The sequence below is a fragment of the Erinaceus europaeus genome, chromosome 14, assembly GCF_950295315.1.
Source record: "Erinaceus europaeus chromosome 14, mEriEur2.1, whole genome shotgun sequence".
In the NCBI taxonomy this organism is placed as follows: domain Eukaryota; kingdom Metazoa; phylum Chordata; class Mammalia; order Eulipotyphla; family Erinaceidae; genus Erinaceus; species Erinaceus europaeus.
In genome coordinates this window covers 92687421-92706819 of record NC_080175.1, presented here as the reverse complement: position 1 = coordinate 92706819, position 19399 = coordinate 92687421, and the positions used below count along the sequence as shown (strand labels likewise).

The following is a 19399-nucleotide window of genomic DNA, read 5'->3' as shown; positions in this document are numbered from 1 at the left end:
ATAGGGGCCTAGCGGTGGCACACCCAGTTAAGTGCACAAGTACTAAGCACAAGTGCCTGCACAAGGATCCGGGTTCGAGCCCCTGCTTCCTACCTGCAGGGTGCTGCAGATGTCTATCTTTCTCTCTCCCTTTCTTTCTCCGTCTCCTCTCTCAATTTCTTTCTGTCCTATCCAATAAAATGGGAGAAAAAAAAGTCCACCAGAGCAGTGAATTTGTAGTGCTGGCACTAAGCCCTAGAGATAACCCTGGAGGTAATAAAAAATAAGTAAAGTGGGAATAGGGCAGTAGCGCAGCGGGTAAGCTCATGTAGCACAAAGCACAAACAGGATCCTGGTTAGAGCCCCAGGCTGTCCCCACCTGCAGGGGAGTCACTTCACAAGTGGTGAAGCAGGTCTGGAGGTGTCTACCTTTCTCTCCCTCTCTGTCTTCCCCTCCTATCTCCATTTCTCTCAGTCCTATCTAACAATGACAACATCAACAACAAAAATAACTACAATAACAATAAAAAGGGCAACAAAAGGGAAAATAAATAAATAAATAAATAAATAACCAAATAAAGAGCTCTGAAAGCTTAACACACACACACGAACATCTCATAAAAACTGCAGCAAAGGTGGGCGCGAGGAATCACATCATTGCAAGACTGGCCAGCTCCTCATGGGGCGCGAGCGCTTCCACACTGCGATCATCCTCTCTGGCATTATGCTATTCCACTGCAGAATACTGTGCCCCAGGATGGTTCCGTAGCCCCCATGTCCACTTGGTCGACTCCAAATTATATTCCTCCATGAGGATCATTTCTGGAATCATCCGTTCCACCCCGGTCCCATGGCTGCCAGTTCTTAGCAACATCGCCCCGCCAGATATTCGTCGGGATGCGGCATCATCTAAGTTCATTTCCCACGTCTGCGCTCGACCGGACCTGCCAATATACGCGGAGATCTTCGCCCACCCTTTCCAACGCTTGACGTCTCGTCACCCAATCTGGTCCCCTACGCCTACACTGAACTTCTCTGTTCCAGACTCTTGGAAACAGAGTTGGCAGTCAGCTGAGGTCAAGAACAAACACCTCATCACAGACCCCTGCAAGCGTCAACCCGGCTTTGACCTAGCACGTTATGACCGGGCCCTCCTCCATCGCTATCGAACAGGCCATGGCCAGTGCGCCGCTATGTTCCATCGCTGGGGAGCCAGAGACGACCCAAACTGCCCCTGCGGCTCCAGACAGACTCTGACCCACATAGTCAACGACTGCCACCTCTCCAGATTCAAAGGAGGTCTCGAAACTTGACATCAGGCTCAACCTGATGCTGTTGACTGGCTACGGAAGAAGGGCAAACGCTAGAAGAAGAACACACACACACACACACAAGTTCACATCCACATCCACACAATCCCATTAGAAGTCAGGGTAAGGACATGGACAGAAACTTCACCAAAGATGAGATCCACAGAGTCAACAAGTCCATAGTCGCTTATCATCAGAGAAATGCAAATAAAGACAACAATAAGATACCACTTTACACCTGTGAGAATACCACTTTACACCATTTCTTAGAAAGGTTGATAAAAAATGTTGGAGAGGATGTGGGAGAAAGGAGACACTTCTAGACTGCTGGCGAAAGTGTACACTTGTCCAACCTTAGTGGAAACTGATCTGGACATTTCTACAAACACTAGAATAGACCCAGCCATTTCTCCCCCAGGGATTTACCCAAAGGAAACAAAAGCACCGATGGGAAGAGAGCTATGTATGCTTATATTCATAGAAACACAATTTGTAATAGCCAAAGCCTGGAAGTAAACCAAATATCCAACAACAAATGAATGGCAAAAGAAAAAGTGTAGATAGATAGATAGATAACTCAGCTGTTGAAAATGACACGGTTGTGCTCTTTGAGTCATCTTGGAAGGAACTAGAAGACATCATGTTAAGTGAGATAAGCCAAAAAGAGAAGGACAAATAACAAATGATCTTACTTATAAGCAGGAATTATTAGATAGGGTCAGGAGGAGAGAACACAAAGTGAAACATGGACTGAACATGGTGTACTGCATATAAAGCAAAGGACTTGGGGGAAAGAGAGGGCAGGAGGGGAGGAAGAGAACTGTGGGGTCTTGTTGCATAATGAAATTGTACTCATGTATCAGTGACTGCACTGTAAAGCATTAACCCCCTCAATAAAATAAATATATTTGAAACTAAAGATGTCCAAGTGATACTGTTCTAATCAGTGAGATACAACAGAATTCTAGTGGGTATCTCTTGTTTTTTACTCTCCTTTTAGTAACTACAAAATAGGTGATACTGAGAGGTGTGACAATCACTTTGTAAACACAAGTTATATACTAGGTTGATAGAAGAGAACAAAAGAAATTGGATTTAAGATGAGTTTTTGGAGCTCCCATGTTTCTCTCTGCATGATCTTTGTTCAAAATTAAATCCAAACTCGCTTGGTTACATTATCTGAACTTGGTCATATAGAAAAAGATAGAATGATGAGCAAGTTTGGAGCCATGAAATTCTGGGAAAGAGAAAGAAACTCACAAAGAAGGAAAAGTGTATTAAATACCTGCAAAAGGTAAACTACATACTTTCCAGAAGGCAAAGATTTGAGAGCCTCTGTATCATTATAACCTTATAAAGCAGGGCCATAGCGCTGATTAAAATGTTAAATAAGATAAAAAAGAAACAATAGGATATTAGTGAGAGAGAAAGTTAAGGTCACACAAGGTAGTAAGCTTCTCTTTGAAAAGTTTCAGTGAAGCACTGGGTTGGAATTGCTTGTCTGTAATCTTGAATAGTTACCTGCAATAGACTTTAACACACAGTGATGTAGAAAAACAGTGCTAGACTACAATATGAAAATAGAAAAGTACATCCGTAGGTTAGATGGTGGCACGCCTAGTTCTGTGCACATTACAACACACACAGACAAGGGTTTGAGCCCTTGCCCCCCCCATCTGCAGGGGGAAAGCTTTGTGAGTGGTGAAGCAGGGCTGCAGGTGTCTCTCTCTGTCTCTCACACTCTCTGTCTCTCCCTTCCCTCTTGATTCCTGGCTGTCTCTATCCAATAAATAAATAAAAGATAAATTTTTTAAATGAATAAAATGTACATTATGTTTTTATATTTTGAGTTCTTGAAACAAAGGAACCATATGAAAACTATATACCTAAACCTAAAATACATAGAAACTCTTGCTATTTTTTGTTTCAAATATAGTAAGTCATCAATTAACTTTGTCAAATTATTTTAAACTGCCACTTAAGCAAAGTATACAGAGTAACTGCTAAGCAGCAAACCTAACAAGAGTTAAGTTCCTATAGTCACACAACCATCACCAAACTTCTTTTTTTAAAAAAGGGAAAAAATGGGGCCGGGTGGTGGTGCACCTGGTTGAGTGTACATGTTACAATGTGCAAAGATCTGGGTTCAAGCCCCTGGCCCCCATCTACAGGGCCTTGTGACCAGTGAAGCACTGTTGCAGATGTCTCTTTGTCTCTCTCCCTCTCTATCACCCCTGCCATTCTCGATTTCTGAAAAAAGAAAGAGTAATAATATGCCTTATACATTGCAGAGGAAACAGTACCAGCTATATCACAGAAACCATATTTGTTAGTCATCCATCATTTTAAGCATGATAGATGATAAATTAAAAAGATGGGTGTGGGCAGACACAGGCAGCGAGATAACTGACTTACTGAATTCTCCCAGACATCTGGCAGTTAAGAAAAACAGCACCATTTTACATGTAAGGATGGAAACATAAACAGGTTAAGTACGAACTTAGTAAAGGATCACCGAATATTTGCTGGTTTTGTTAGGATAATTTTTTCCCTACATTTCTAACATGATTAATTGACTCTAATGATAAAATTTACAATATACTCTATGACCAAGAGCCATAAGGCAGGGCTTAAATAACTCATTATAGTAACACACACACACATTTCTTAAAATAGGTCATGTACAACATAATGATATTTGCCTGATGTTGATGATTCACAGTTGGGAGGGACGTTGAAGAATTATATCCAGAGCCCAAAAAGAAGCCACTTTGTGAAAGACCATCTAGCAGACACATAAAAAAGAACAGAAGTAATACGTGAACAAACGTTTATTGCCTAGCAGTTATGGAAAGCCTGACCATAGAATTCTGAAGTTACTCAAGTTTTTAGTCTTGGTGACTTAGACAAACAATGAAGAAGTGAAAAGAAGGCAAATGGTCAACCAATCTCAATTCAATAAAAACATTTCCCAGGGGCCTGGTGGTAGCAGCGGGTTGAGCGCACATGGCACGAAGTGTAAGGACCTGTGTAAGGATCCTGGTTCCAGCCACCAGCTCCCCACCTGCAAGAGGAGTCGCTTCAAAAGCAGTGAAGCAGGTCTGCAGGTGTCTATCTTTCTCTCTCCCTTTCTGTCTCCCCTCCTCTCTTGATTTCTCTGTCCTATCCAATAACATCAATGGCAACAATAACAACAACAACACGGGGGGGGGGGACAAAATGGGGAAAGAAATGGCCTCCAGGAGCAGCGGATTCATAGTGCAGGCACTGAGCCCCAGCAATAACCCTGGAGGCAAAGAAAAGAAAAGTAAAAACAAAAAACATTTCCTTTCTCAGGGCTGGGTGGTAGCACATCTGGTTAAGTGTATACATTACAGTGCTCAAGACCTGGGTTCAAACCTCAGCCCCATTGGCAGGGGGAAAGCTTCGTGAGCAGTGAAGTGATGCTGCAGGCGTCTCTCTGTCTCTATTCCTCTCTATCTTCCGCCCTCCCTCTCTCTATGCAATAGATAATTAAATGGTCTGAGTAGATAAAGCATTGGACTCTCAAGGATAAGGTCCTGAACTCAATCCCCAGCAGCACATGTATCAGAGTGATGTCTGGTTATTTCTCTGTCTCCTCCTAGCTTTTTCAAAAATACGTAAATAAAATCTTTTAAAAAATATTTCCCGGGAGTCGGGCGGTAGCAGTGGGTTAAGTGCAGGTGACGCTAAGTGCAAGGCAAGGACTGACATAAGGATCCCGGTTTGAGCCCCCGGCTCCCCACCTGCAGGGGTGTCGCTTCACAGGGCGGTGAAGCAGGTCTGCAGGTGTCTCTCTTTCTCTCCCCCTCTCTGCCTTCCCCTCCTCTCTCCAGTTCTCTCTGTCCTATCCAACGACGACATCAATAACAACAACAGTAATAACTACAACAATAAAAAACAAGGGCAACAAAAGGGAATAAATAAATATTTCCTTCTTCCCAGGAATTCTGGCTCCTCACTGATCTCCCCCACCCCCTAATGTGGTCCCAAGGGGGGGGGGGAGTTGCGTTCATTTTCCAAGAATTCTCTTTGGTGTGATTCCACAAGTTTACGAGCTGTCCTGCACTAACCTAGAATTAAAGGAAAGCATTGAGGTAAGTTACGACAAATGCAGAGTTGTATGATCAATTTGCTTCACTCTGTGTCCAATATCAAACACAGGCAGCTAAGCCGCGTCTGAAAGAGAGAGTGCTACTTGATGTGATTAATTCTACACAAAGGCCAGGCATACCTACTGAGAAGGCACAGATGATACACAGAAAGTTTAGTCAAAATAAAAATCCGGGAGTCGGGCGGTAGCTCAGGGGGTTAAGCGTACACGGCGCAAAGCACAAGAACCAACGTAAGGATCCCTGTTCGAGCCCCTGGCTCCCCACCTGCAGGGGAGTCGCTTTACAGGTGGTGAAGCAGGTCTGCAGGTGTCTATCTTTTTCTGCCCCTCTCTGTCTTCCCCTCCTCTCTCCATTTCTTTCTGTCCCATCCAACAGCGACGACATCAATAACAACAGCAATAATAACAACAATAAAACAACAAGGTCAACAAAAGGGAAAATAAACATTTTTTAAAAATTAAAGAAAAAAAGAAAAAAAAAACATAAACCCATTCTTTTCTTTTTAACTCTTGAGCTTTTATTCTACAATTTACTCTCATTATTTACTGGAAATGATTATAAATGTCCTTAGCCAGGCATACGAAATAACTAAGTCATAAACTTTTATTTCTCTTGACAAGTGTAAAATGTCGTATCTGCTATTAAAACTTCACTTTATAATCTAGGTTAAATATGACACAACCTCAAATGTTACTAAAGCTACAATTTCCACTTTGGCTACTAGAGTGGTGATATTAGAAATTATTGTATTAAACTCAGAAAACTAAATGAAACATAAGATATATTTTGTTAAAAGTGTGGCCCCATTAAATAACGATCATCAAACCTCTGGGCTGCTATATAAAAATGACTGTTCTGTTGTCACTTAGCTTGTAAAATGAAAAAAACTGTTCTGCTGCAGCAAAGGATTTAAGTAAATTAAAGTCATAACTTTGTATTAGCATATACTGATAGATATAAGCAATATTGATGGTGGAGTCTAATCTTTTCTCTGAACCTTTTTTAATGCAACAAATGATCTTCAGATTATTTAAAAGCCAGCGGGATAGACTAAATGACTTCCAAATGACCCTTCCACAACAGGGTTCAGTTCTTATTATTAAAACCTTGCATTTATACAGATTTCATTTCTCTACAAGTATATAAGAAGATGTAGCATTTAGCTTTTGGATGATGTTAGGCACCTACAACTTTCCATGCAATGACTTAAAACATCTAAAAAAAAAAAAGATATCATAGATATCAATATGGATATTGCATCTTATGCATCTTATTCTTAGCACAACTTCCAATTGAGTATAAACATTCTTATACAGGAAACACATTTTTCCTTCTCCATCCAAGCAAATGTATTTCTCTACTCAATCATATGTCATCCTTGCTACCATCTGTCTCTCTCTCCTTTTCCAATGTCCCAGGTATTGTCCTCTATTCTTATGTTTTTCTTTCCCCGTGTATCTCCACTACTCCAAACCCCTTTCTCTCTCCCTCTCTCCCTCTCTCTCTCTCTCCCTCCCTCCCTCTCCCTCCCTCTCCCTCTCCCACTCTCCCTCTCCCTCTCCCTCTCTCCCTCTCCTTCTCTCTCTCTCCCCGGCCCTCTTGTCCTTTTCAATGTATTCTCCTCTGCAGTTCTGCCCCCTATTTGTTTTCTTAGTAGTCTCTCCTATGCCCTTTCTCACTCTCCTCTTCCCACACTTCTCCATGTTTAAGAAACCTTCACAAGAGCTGGAGAAACAGCTATGTTGATAAGTGAGCATCCCAGGTTTGAACCCAGATCCCTTAACACTAAAGGAAGCTTCAATGTTGTAGTATCCTTCCTTCTGGCTCTGCCTCTCTATCTTGATCTAGAAAAATAAAAATAAAGTAGTAAAAATAATAATTATAATAATAATAGAGAAGACTTAGGTAAACTTACCTTAAATAATGTGCATTTTATCTATCTATTTATTTATTTATTTAAATCAACTGCACTGGGCCCCGATCAATTATCAGATTTGGTCCACAGAATAAGCAGACATTCTAAGAACTCTAGCACAGTGTACAACCCTGGTACTGAAATTCAAATTTGCCTTTGAATCACCTTAGATTAGTGTTTAAATATAGACTCTGATTCACTTGATTTGGATGGGAGCTGAATAACTGGCATTTCTAACATGTTTCCAGATAATTCCATTACTAAGGACATGGACTCACCAAACTCAGTCACAAATGACACTATTGAAAAGTGGAGAGAGGATATGAACAGAATATGTACCAAACAAGAGATCAGAAAAGCCAACAAAGATGAAAAATGCTCCAAGTCATTGCAAATGAAGACAACAATGAGATACCACTTCACTCCTGTGAGAATGTCATCTATCAGAGACAATAGCAACAGCATATGCTGGAGAGGTTGTGGGGACGAAGGAACTCTACTACACTGTTGGTGGGAATGTAAATTGGTCCAACCCCTGTGGAGAGAAGTCTGGAGAACTCTCAGAAGTCTAAAAGTGGACCTACCCTCTGACACTGCAATTCCTCTTCTGGAGATACATCCCAAGGAACCAAACACACTCATCCAAAAAGATCTGTGTACACCTATGTTCATAGCAGAACAATTCATAATGGCCAAAAGCTAGAAGCAACTTAGGTGTCCAGAACAGCAGATGAGTGGCTGAGTAAGTGGTAATATATATAATGGAAAATGATTGAATCTTCACCTCATCTTGGATGGAGCTTGAAAAATTTCATGTTAAATGAGCTAAGGCAGAAAAACAATAACTAGGGAATGATCCCACAGACAGAAGTCGAGGACTAAGACAGAAAGGAGAAACACAAAGTCGAACTTGAACTGGGTTTGATGTACTGCACCAAAGTAAAAGACTCTGGACGGGAGGCTGGGGGACTATCAGGTCGGGTGCATGATGGTGAAGGAAGGTCTATGCTGGAGGTTAACGGTGTGCAGAAAACTGAGAAATGTTACACATGTACCAAGGACTATATTTATTATTGACTGTAAACCATTAATCTCCCCAAGAAAGGATTTTTAAAGAGCTATTTAGTAAAACTGTATTTTGGGCATTTTTTCATTTTTATTTAATATCTGAGTTTTTAAAAAAATAACAATTGAAAGCATAAACCATAAAATAAAAGAAGAATCTTTATGTCTCAGAAATGTTACGTTTTTTATTCTAAACTGACAAAAAAAATTAAATTGACAGTTTAATGACAGCTTACTTTAGTTTATATTGTTATTTATTAAAATTAATTTTATGAAATGCTGACATTAAATGGTCTTGTCGTGGAAGCAAAAATAATAATAATAATAATAATTTTCAAGTTAGTTCGTAGAAATACCTTCTAGCATTTAAACTAAATTAGATAAATTAGGAGGAGGAAAAAGATAAGTTCCAAAAGATCCTGGCCAGGCAGTGGCACACCTGGTTAAGTGCACACATTACAGAGTGCAGGGACCCAGGTTCAAGACCTTATTCCCCACCTGCAGGGCAGAAGCTTCATGAGTGGTGAAACAGGTCTGCAGGTGTCTCTCTCTGTCTCTCTCCATTTCTATCTCCCCCTCTCCTCTCAATTGCTCTCTATTTCTATCCAATAATAAATATAGATATATATGTGCATATGTATGCGCGCACACGCACGTGTGTGTGTGTGTGTGTGTGTGTGTATACTTGAAGGATAACCAGATCCATCTTGTTATTTTATCATTTTTTAAGGCAGTATTGATGATAAGAGGAGACACTGCCAAGAATTAGCTATCAACAACTAATAACTGAATTTGATTTTCTGAAAGCCTTAAGGAGCTTTAAGTCTAAACATATGCTAGTGTTGAAACTATTGTTTGAGTACTTTTAAGCATGTATAGACATCAGCTACTTTTCAAGAGAAGAAAAGGATTGCCTCATGAGACTGACAATGGAATATGCAACCTTTAAGCTCAAGAAAACTAGGCTGAATCTGGTCCAGGATGGTGCACCAAGTAGTGGCCAGCAGAAAAGAGGCTGCTTGGCAGCCACTAATCTCTAGAACTCAACTATAGTCTTAGTGACACAGCTATGTGTTCCAACAAATCCAAAGTCTTTTTGATCATTTATGAAATGTTTGAACAATAAACACTCCATATAGTATAACCACAAGTCAGAGAAGTGGAGAGAAATCCAAAAAACTTTCAGCAGCGTTAACTTTGGGTAATTATAAGAGCCTCTATATTTCAAAGTACTCTGAAATTAACATTCAGTTTTCATAAAAGTCATAATGTATTTTTCGATGCAAAAGTGTGTCATGATTTTTCTTACAACCCAATGTATTACTTCTGTAAACAAACAACAAAAAAACCCATGATTTTTTGAAGTTATTTTTAAAGCATGCTTTATAGTTATTATCTTTTTTTTAATTTTTTTATATTTATTTTATTTATTTATTCCCTTTTGTTGCCCTTGTTGTTTTATTACTGTAGTTATTATTATTGTTGTTGTCGCTGTTGGATAGGACAGAGAGAAATGGAGAGAGGGAGGGGAAGACAGAGAGGGGGAGAGAAAGATAGACACCTGCAGACCTGCTTCACCACCTGTGAAGCGACTCCCCTGCAGGTGGGGAGCCGGGGTTCAAACCGGGATCCTTATGCCGGTCCTTGTGCTTTGCGCCACCTGCGCTTAGCCCGCTGCGCTACAGCCTGACTCCCTATAGTTATTATCTTTCCTAACTTGTTAACTGGACTAAAGGAAGAAAAGTTTATAATGTGCTCCTATTATAAGATCTTTCTATAAACTTGTTAAAAATTAATATTTAACATTTATGTAAGATAATCAAAGCCAAAAGTTTGCACAAACCAAGATGTTAATACATATCTTTAGAATGGAATGGTTTTTTGTTTGTTCATTTGTTTTTGAGTGAAAGAAAGAGAGAGAGGGGAAGAGAAAGAGAGAGAGGCAGAGAGAGAGACAAAACAACAACAACACTATAGCACCAAGCTTCCTGGTGGAAGCCAAGCTCAAACTTGTGAGCATGTATGGCAAAGCTGCACACTATCAAAGCAAGCTATTGGGTGGGGGTAGACAGCATAATGGTTATGCAAAGAGACTCTCATGTCTGAGGCTCCAAAGTCCCAGGTTCAATCCCCCATACCACCGCAAACCAGAGCTGACCAGTGCTTCGGTTAAATTAAAAAAAAAAAAAAAAAAGCTATTTCACTAGCCCAAGACTACAAATGCTTAATAGTTTCAAAGTATAAAGTGACCTGTTGATTATTTATAAATGAATAGTACCTTCTCTGATGTAGCTATATCCTTTAGTACCTATACAGCAATGATCAACAAACTTGGCTCTTTTCTGCTAAACTACCCATGGCAGCTCAAACCATGTCTGTTCATCCCCATCCCCACCACTGTCATCTCTCTCAGATTATGGTATACAGATTTTTCCTTTGATGTTCCATATGATCAACGTTTTGGAAAGACAAAGCCAGAAGGCATGAAAGGAAATGTTATGGGCTTTCAAAACAAAATGCCAACTATCTTCTCTTTAAATGTGGTACCCAAAGGACACTGCTCTTACTTTTCCTAATAAAGAACTCACACTATATTTACTTGGAGAAATAACAAGATGTGTCTATATTAATTCATTACAAAATTTAAATGGGACATTTGTATGTGTGACAGATGGTCTGTTGCGCGTACGACGTAACACTAAATCTATCATAAGATTTTCCCTCGTTTACAGATTTTTACTTCTCAGCTAGCTAACACGATAAATGAATACCTATAAACTCCCCACAAAAACTACATTTTTTTATTATGAAAGACAGTAATTTACTGAAAGTCTAGCACATTCCAAAACCATATGTTGGAGCCCTAGTATCAAATGAGATGTTATTTGGGGGTGGAACCTCTGGAAATATAGCTAGGATTGTGTGAGGTCAAGGCGATAGGTTATCCCTCAGACTTGCAGGAAGGCCATGAAGAGAACTGTCTTAAGTAGCATCATATATTTGGGTAAGTGCATGGCTACTTAGTATACATGGCAAATCTACCTTATCATTTCACTGAAAAGATTAAAACTGAGTCATTAAAATTGTGTTTAGAAAACATCTTAAGTAGCATCATTTACTTAAAAATACTCAGAATACTCCCATTCTGGTATTCCTAACCTGTGGCTATCTAATCTCTAGAATTGTGAGAAATAAATATTTGTTCGTTAAGCTAGCTGGCACATACTATTTCTGGAATAGTAGCCTATATTAAGGCAAGCACTGACAAAATAATATATTCTGATTAACAGCACAAAGTCTTTAGTAAATAGAATTAATGTCAAGGAAGACAGCAATAATTCATCTTTACAAAATTGAACAAATATGTAAGTTTTTTTTTTAACTGAAGTTTATCCCAACTGTGAAAGCAAAAAAAGATCAATCAACATTTTACAATATGATGGGATATTCAATTTCTACCTGCTCTTATCTGAAATATTTCACTTCTTGGGCTAATTCTTCCATATTTTATGGTCCCGGTTTTGGAAACACATTCTATTATATTTAGGTAAGTGCATGGCTACTTAGTATACATGGCAAACTTACCTTATCATTTCACTGAAAAGATTAAAATTGAATCATTAAAACTGTGTTTAGAAAGCATCTTAAGTAGCATCATTTAATGAAAAAAGACAAAAGGTCATAATGTATTGAAAGTTTTTGGAAAATATTACTTGGCAATGTAAATAATTTAACTCAAGAAAATGGCCATTAAAAGAACCCCAGTTAATAAAATCCTGTAAGACTTCATCTCTGATTAAGTGAACAAAATGGTGTCCCCTCCAGCCCCCACTTTCTTGCTTCCCGGAAACGATGGTACATCTGTGGCTTTGCTGCTAAGACAGCAAGCAGATGTCTGCCTCCTCTGAAGGGAATTTCTCTACCTCAGGAGGAAACAACTCAAGCAGGCAACAAATAGCCATATGCTGACTCTGCAAAGCCTATAGCAGATGACGTAGAAAGCCATGTTCTCCTGTGGACAGCGTGAGGGTTAAAGTTCAAATTAATTTTCTTCAAAATTCAAAGCAATGACTGAAGATTAGATCACTCATTAAACATGAGCTGTGTCAAAGAACTGTGCTATAAATTTGCATCTGACATAAAATAAAATCTAAATTGAATAACCAATGTGTTTGGTACTGGGGACTAGAACCATAAAATTCACCTAAACATTTAGCTGACTCTCAAGCAGAGCTAATATTAAATAAACATGAAAAGATTGTTAGTAAGATCCTTTTTCAAATCTGTTTGAAAGATTATTTAAGTGATGAGTTTTCAGACCTTTCCAAAAGAGCAGCAGCTTCTAAGTCTTTCAACATTCTAACCAAGCTATATCATTCTGTCTCAAAAGATAATAATACTTAAAAAGTAAGGGGGGGGGGGAATCTATCATGAAAAGTTGCTTTTCTTTACAAAGACTTCCCAAAATTACAGATACTTTACGTATAAGAACTAGTGTGTATTTCTCAGTGTTATAGTTTTCAGACTTCACAATCATATGAGATAGCCTGGAATCATATGAGGTAACGTAGAATAAAACTTTCACCACTTAGAATCAACATTAAATGGCAGACCAATGATTGTTGCTGAGTTTAACTTGGCTACAATTAGGCTTGTTCAGTGAATATAAAAATAACGCTAACGATAGTGAAAGAACACAATCATTTTTAAATACTATTTAAATGTAAGTAAATATGGGAAACACATAAGGCAAGAACAATATCAGTTCTGCATAGAAACATAGATTTTAATGACATTCTGTATCATTTTGGTTTCAATGTTGGAGAGGTTGACAATAGCTGAATCTAAGAAATCCAATTGTTGTCACAGCTGTAAAACTTGGTTTAAAGGCAAATAAAGCATAGAAGACTGTTTTTAAAAGCATTAACAACAACTGTGCTGTGGAACCTGTGTTGCCTCAAGATACTGTTGCTAATGCTATTACTTGGGGCTACAGCTTCACTAAAATTAGATGTAATCTCTGCCTTCCTGTGTCTGAACCTTTGGAAAGCATAAGCATAGTTCTTACTGAACTTCTGATACCCAAACTAAGGAAATATAAAGGGAAGTGTATTAATATTCTCTAGGGAAACATAAAGTCAAAATACAGTAGCGTTTTATTAGTTTGACTTGTAGTAAACATGATCATGTTTACTTCTCCTACCAAGCCTTCCAAAGCTATCCATATGCTATACAAAAGACTAGTTTTGCATTTAGCATAAAAACAAATTGCACAAATAATGAAGGTGTAGTAACCACTGCCTAAAATAAATAAAGGAAATACAGGTGAATAAAAATTACTCTGGTTATTTAGAGCAAAATGAAGCATGAATTCACTCATGAATCCCAAACATTTTCAAATACATAACTGAAGACTACTTACTTTTTCCCATTTAACTTATGCATCTGAATAGTAAAGTCATCCAAATGTAAACATATAATTTCAGTCACTGATAATAAACTAGTATAAAGATAATTCAAAGCAAACACTACTCCTGAATTTACATATTAACACTAACAAGGAGTACTATTTTTACATGATCATTACTAGCATCAAACTTTATCTGGCAAACATACAGATCTATTCTCCCTTTTCAAGCATACAAAATATAGATAGCGGAATATGATCTTGACATACTTTAAAGTACTTTTGTCAGTTTATACTCAATAAATTATAATTATAACTACCACATCCAGGAAGTTGGACTATTTTAGAGATGTAGCAAGGAGTATCATGCTAAAAATCAGTGAACTATGCATGACTGCTCATCTGAACGCTTTGTAGGTGAAAGCTAGATAATGATCTTATGTCTAGTTTCAATTCCATGATCTTATATCTGTTGACTAATATTGGAAGAGCATTTCCCATAATGGACTTTTAGGGTAATGGAATGTCTAGCTTAGAAAAAAAGAACTTAACTAGAAACTAATAGTTTCTTTTAAAATATCTGCACAAAAGCCAGATTAGAGAAAACAGCTCTCTAAATCCCAGTGCATTAAGGATATCTTGATCATCATCTAAGGTAAAACTAGATTTGTTTTGAAAAGGAATATCTAGAGGGTAAGTATGTAGACCTTCTATTCAACCTATAATCACTTTTTCAAGCATCTGACAATGATAAGAATGCAAGTAGAACAGGAAATAACACAGAAACATGAGCTATCTTTTAAAATGCTGTTGGTACACAGTGCATTTATAAAGAATTATAATTCCAGAGAATAAACCGTCATTCTTTTTCCCTTCCTGATGTTCGCTTTCTTGTCTGTCAACAACAGAAATCAGCCTAAGTCACCTATGACAGCTTTCTTGAGTCTCTAAATCTTTTTTTATATGTTAATTTAATGCCCATGCGTAATAATTATTCTTGGGCAGAAATATGTCAAAAGTTAGAATAATGTGCATATTGTAATTTTGAAGATGACTGTATCAAAACATACACACACTTTCAAAATAGGCTGGATATTCCCATGTCCTTTTCCCTTACAGTCACGTTGGGAGAGGGGAGAGCTTGTATTGTGCTTATTATGGTTTTCGTGGCTTCTGTTCATCTCACTAATTTTGTTCTGATATCTTCGGTGAGATCAAGGTAAAAGAAGGAATGATAACTTTACCCTCAATTAACTGCTAATGGATAAATATAAACTTAGAGTTCAAGCTAAGAGTTTTTAAAATGTGAATCACTCGTTCTGACATATATGTAAATGGTGATTTTCATTTTTTAAAGGCTACCCAGTTAAACTATCTGATCATATTAGGCATTTTTAACAATCTATCTCAATTTCAGCCTATGGCTCTGAGAGCTTATTTGGAGGATCTAGCAGGGGAGCGCAGCTACTCCTATACCCTCGACCAAAGATCCTTCTGTCTCTATTCAGGGAAGGCGGTCCTCTTCCATCCGAGCGCGCAGCTTTGGGACAGACACACATGGAGCAGTGAGGGAAAGGGGACACCCGCCTGGCGATCAATGGGGTGACAGATGTTGCAGCCAGATCGCCCTCACATCCTCAGTCCACGGCTCTGAGAATGTGATGAACTGCTCTAAGTTCTCTGGTGCTGAGTCCACAGTACTAATGTAATTTAGTGGAATAATCTATGTCTAAAGTCTTATTCATGTCTACAGTTTTATAATTACCTATGTGTCTACATATTCAATGCATTCATATGTAAACCTTCCCTCAGGTAAATTAACACTACGGCTTTAATTTCTTTTCATACATATACATATACATATACATATACATATACATATACATATACATATACATATACATATACATATACATATACATATACATATACATATACATATACATATACATATACATATACATCATATACATATACATATACATATACATATACATATACATATACATATACATATACATATACATATACATATACATATACATATACATATACATATACATATGACGGAAAGAAACTGAGAGAGGAGGGGCAGATAGGGAGAGAGAAAGACACCTGCAGACTTGCTCCACCGCTTGTGAAGCAACCTCCCCACCCCCCGCAGGTGGGGAGCTGCGGGCCTCGAAACAAGATCTTTGCGGGTCCTTCGGTTTTGTATTATGTATGATTAACGCGGTGCGCCACCCCCTGGACCCATACAGCTTTAACTTCCATGCAGAAGAGTTCATGCTGCCATTCCCTCTGACAAACGTAAAGAGCCCATTTTACTTACTAGCTACCTCCAGCGATGCATTGTGGCTCACAGCCTCTCCGAGGTAATTCCTTGCTACACAGACATAGACCCCTTCATCGGGTCTACTTTTGCGTCCATGCACGATGCGTAAGAAAAATAAAGATCCACTGGGCAGCAGCATCCGGTGTGAGCGCGGGTCATCTTTGTCTGTCTCCACTCTCTCCCCGCCTTTGTACCATTCAATAGTAGGCGTGGGGCGGCCTTCTGCTTTACAGTTCAAGGTTGCAGGTTCCCCTTTTGAGACAATTAGGTCTGAAGGGTGCTCAACAATACGAGGTGGAAAATCTTCCTGCCGAAGACGGGAGCCTACAGAAGGAAAAAAAAAAAAATCAGCAAAATAGTTTCATCTTACCATTTGAAAACAACTGTAGTTATTTCACAAGTCTAGGCATGAGCACAGCTATTTGAACTTGTCTAATTTCGGCCTATCCTTCCTAGCCTGTGTGCTAACCAGTCCTGCTGTTCATCTTGACTGCACTTTCCAGAAACAGTGAAAGAAGAAACCAAAGCCTGCAGTGGGGGGCCAGGTGCAAAACTGGGCCACACACACACATGCCAAAGCAGCGTGTTATCAAAGTCAATGAAGTGGTCTGGGAGGTGGCGCAGTAAAGATAAAGGGTTGAGCTCTCAAGCATGAGGTCCTGAGTTCCATCCCCAGCAGCACATGTACCAGAGTGATGTCTGGTCCTTTTTCTCTCTTCCTATACAATAAATAAATAAATAAATAAATAAATAAATAAATAAATAAATATTTAAAAGGAAAAACCAACTAGAAGAAATTTTTAAAAAGGTAAATGATGCTGTAGGCCCTACTTGTATTCTGATTTTTATTTATGCACCTTGTCCATCAGCCTACCACACTAGCTAAATAAAACATGAAGGTACCTGTTTTGCAATGGACTATGGTAGAGAAGTATCAAGAATTAGAAATAATGGTGTAGCTTCCTGGAATCTCTTTAATACCAATCTGGTGTAGCTTCCTGGAATCTCTTTAATACCAATCATTTCTCTCTCTCTCTCTCTTATTGCCCTTGTTGTTTGTTTTGTTGTAGTTACTACTGTTGTTGTTATTGATGTTGTTATTGTTATTGATGTCGTCTTTGTTGGATAAAGACAGAGAGAAATGAAGAAAGGAGGGGAAGACAGGGGGGAAGAAAGACACCTGCAGACCTGCTTCACTGCATGGAATTCTCTCATTTTTTTTATTTATTTACTTATTTTCCCTTTTGTTGCCCTTGTTTTTTATTGTTGTTGTTGTTATTATTGCTGTTATTGATGTCATTGTTGGACAGGACAGAGAGAACTGGAAAGAGGAGGAGAAGACAAAGAGGAGACGAGAAAGATAGACACCTGCAGACCTGCTTCACCACTTGTGAAGCTACTCCCTGAGGGTGGGTAGCCAGGAGCTTGAACCAGTGTCCTTAACTCGATGTGCTACTGCCCGACTCCTGGAATTATCTATTTTTAATGTGGTATTGAGAATTAAATCTAGGGCTTCACACATATATGATATACTGAGAATCTCCTAGCCCATAATTTCACACTTTTTAAGACAGAGTCACCAGGGGGACCCGGTGGTAGAGCAGCCAGTTAAGCTTACGTACTACTAAGTGCAAACACCCACACAAGGACCTGGGTTCCAGCTTCCCCCCCTCACCTGGTGGGGGGGGGCTTCACAATTGAGGAAGCAGGTCTGCAGGTGTCTATCTTTCTCTCCCTCTTTATCTCTCCCTCCCTTCCTAATTTCTCTCTTATCTAATAAGATGGGGGGAAAGTGGCCGTAAGGAGCAGTGGATTCATAGTGCTAGCACCAAGCACCAGCAATAACCCTGGAGGAAAAAAAAAGTGGGTTACCAGAGCACAAGCTACCATTATTGAGTTCCACCACATTTTGTCTTGATTGCTCTCAGGTGCTTTCAGGAGTCAAACCCAGAGATCAAATATAAGAGGGACAGATGTATCTGAGGAGGAGGACAAGGCCAAAGGCTCAGGGTCCATTTTCAAAGCAATTTTAACTGAGAATTTCTCTCACTTAGGAAACCCTCAGAACATTCTTAATCAAAAGGCAGAACAATCACCCAGATTTATAATTACAAAAAGACCAATGCCAAAGCACATTACTATAAAACTATCAAAAGTCAATGATAAGGAAAAAAACTTGCTGGCTGCTAGAGAAAAGAAAGAAGTTACATACAAAGGCAGATCTCTAAGACTTTCATCCGATTTCTCTTCACAAACTCTAGAGGCAAGAAGAGAGTGGAATGACATATCTTCAAAGTTATAAAGGAGAAGGAATTCCAGCCATGAATATTGTACCCTGCGAAAACTATCCTTCATATATGAGAGAGAAAGGTTTTCTCAAATATTCAAGAACTAAAGGAATTTGCCACAATCAACCCCACCTTACAAGAACTTCTGAACCGAGTCCCACAAGAAAGGAATACACATTCCAAACACCAAACTGCAGATGTTACCATGATGCCAATCTGAATTCCCCAGGCAGACGACCTCACCAATGTACCCTGGAACCCCACCTCTCCAGAGCCTTGACTCAGTAGGGAAAGAGAAAGACAAGTTTGGAGTATGGATCAACCTGCCAACGCCCATGTCCAACAGAGAAACAATTACAGAAGCCAGACTTCCCACCTTCTGCACCCCATAATGAACCTGGGTCCATTCAGAGAGGGATGCTTCCAGAGAGGGATAAACAATAGGAAAGCTTCCAGTGGAAGGGATGGGATATGGATCTCTGGCTGTGGGAAACATTGGGAATTTTACCCCTCTTATTCTATGGTTCTTGTTGATATTTTCTATTCTTCATTTTATAAATAAAGTTTTAAAAACCTTGTGAGATAAATCAAAAGATTAGTTGTGACACTTTTATACCCCTCAAGCAATAAATTCTGAAAATTTGAACACTGACACAATGATGTGGAAATAGAGAACCAAAAGTCAACCACATACTCATCAGCAACATGCAGGAGTGTGGAGATGAAAGATGTTTAAGATGGAGAAACAGGAGGAAAAGCAACTTGAGGATATGATTTGAGGTGTGAATAAAGGCAAGTCCAGATCAAAGTAGAAGACTAAAATAGAAAGGACAGGGCTAGGGAATTCTCATATTAGTGATACCAAAGACTTTTCATGCCTAAAGTTCGAAAGTCCCAAGTTCAATCCCCAGTACCACATTAAGCCAGAGTTGGTGGTGCTTTAGTAAAAATAAAATAAAATAAA

The 19399-nt window shown here is 38.9% G+C and overlaps 1 protein-coding gene across 8 annotated transcripts in view; it reads right to left on the bottom strand.

The window, feature by feature from the left end:
• The window catches only part of ROBO1 (roundabout guidance receptor 1), a 1122893-nt gene that overhangs the window by 338225 nt on the left and 765269 nt on the right, over positions 1-19399 (bottom strand). For all 8 annotated transcript variants that reach the window (XM_060172122.1, XM_060172117.1, XM_060172118.1 and 5 more), the window contains one exon: positions 16145-16471. In XM_060172122.1, the coding sequence (XP_060028105.1) occupies positions 16145-16471 (327 nt within the window). The remainder of the gene's footprint in view (positions 1-16144; positions 16472-19399) is intronic.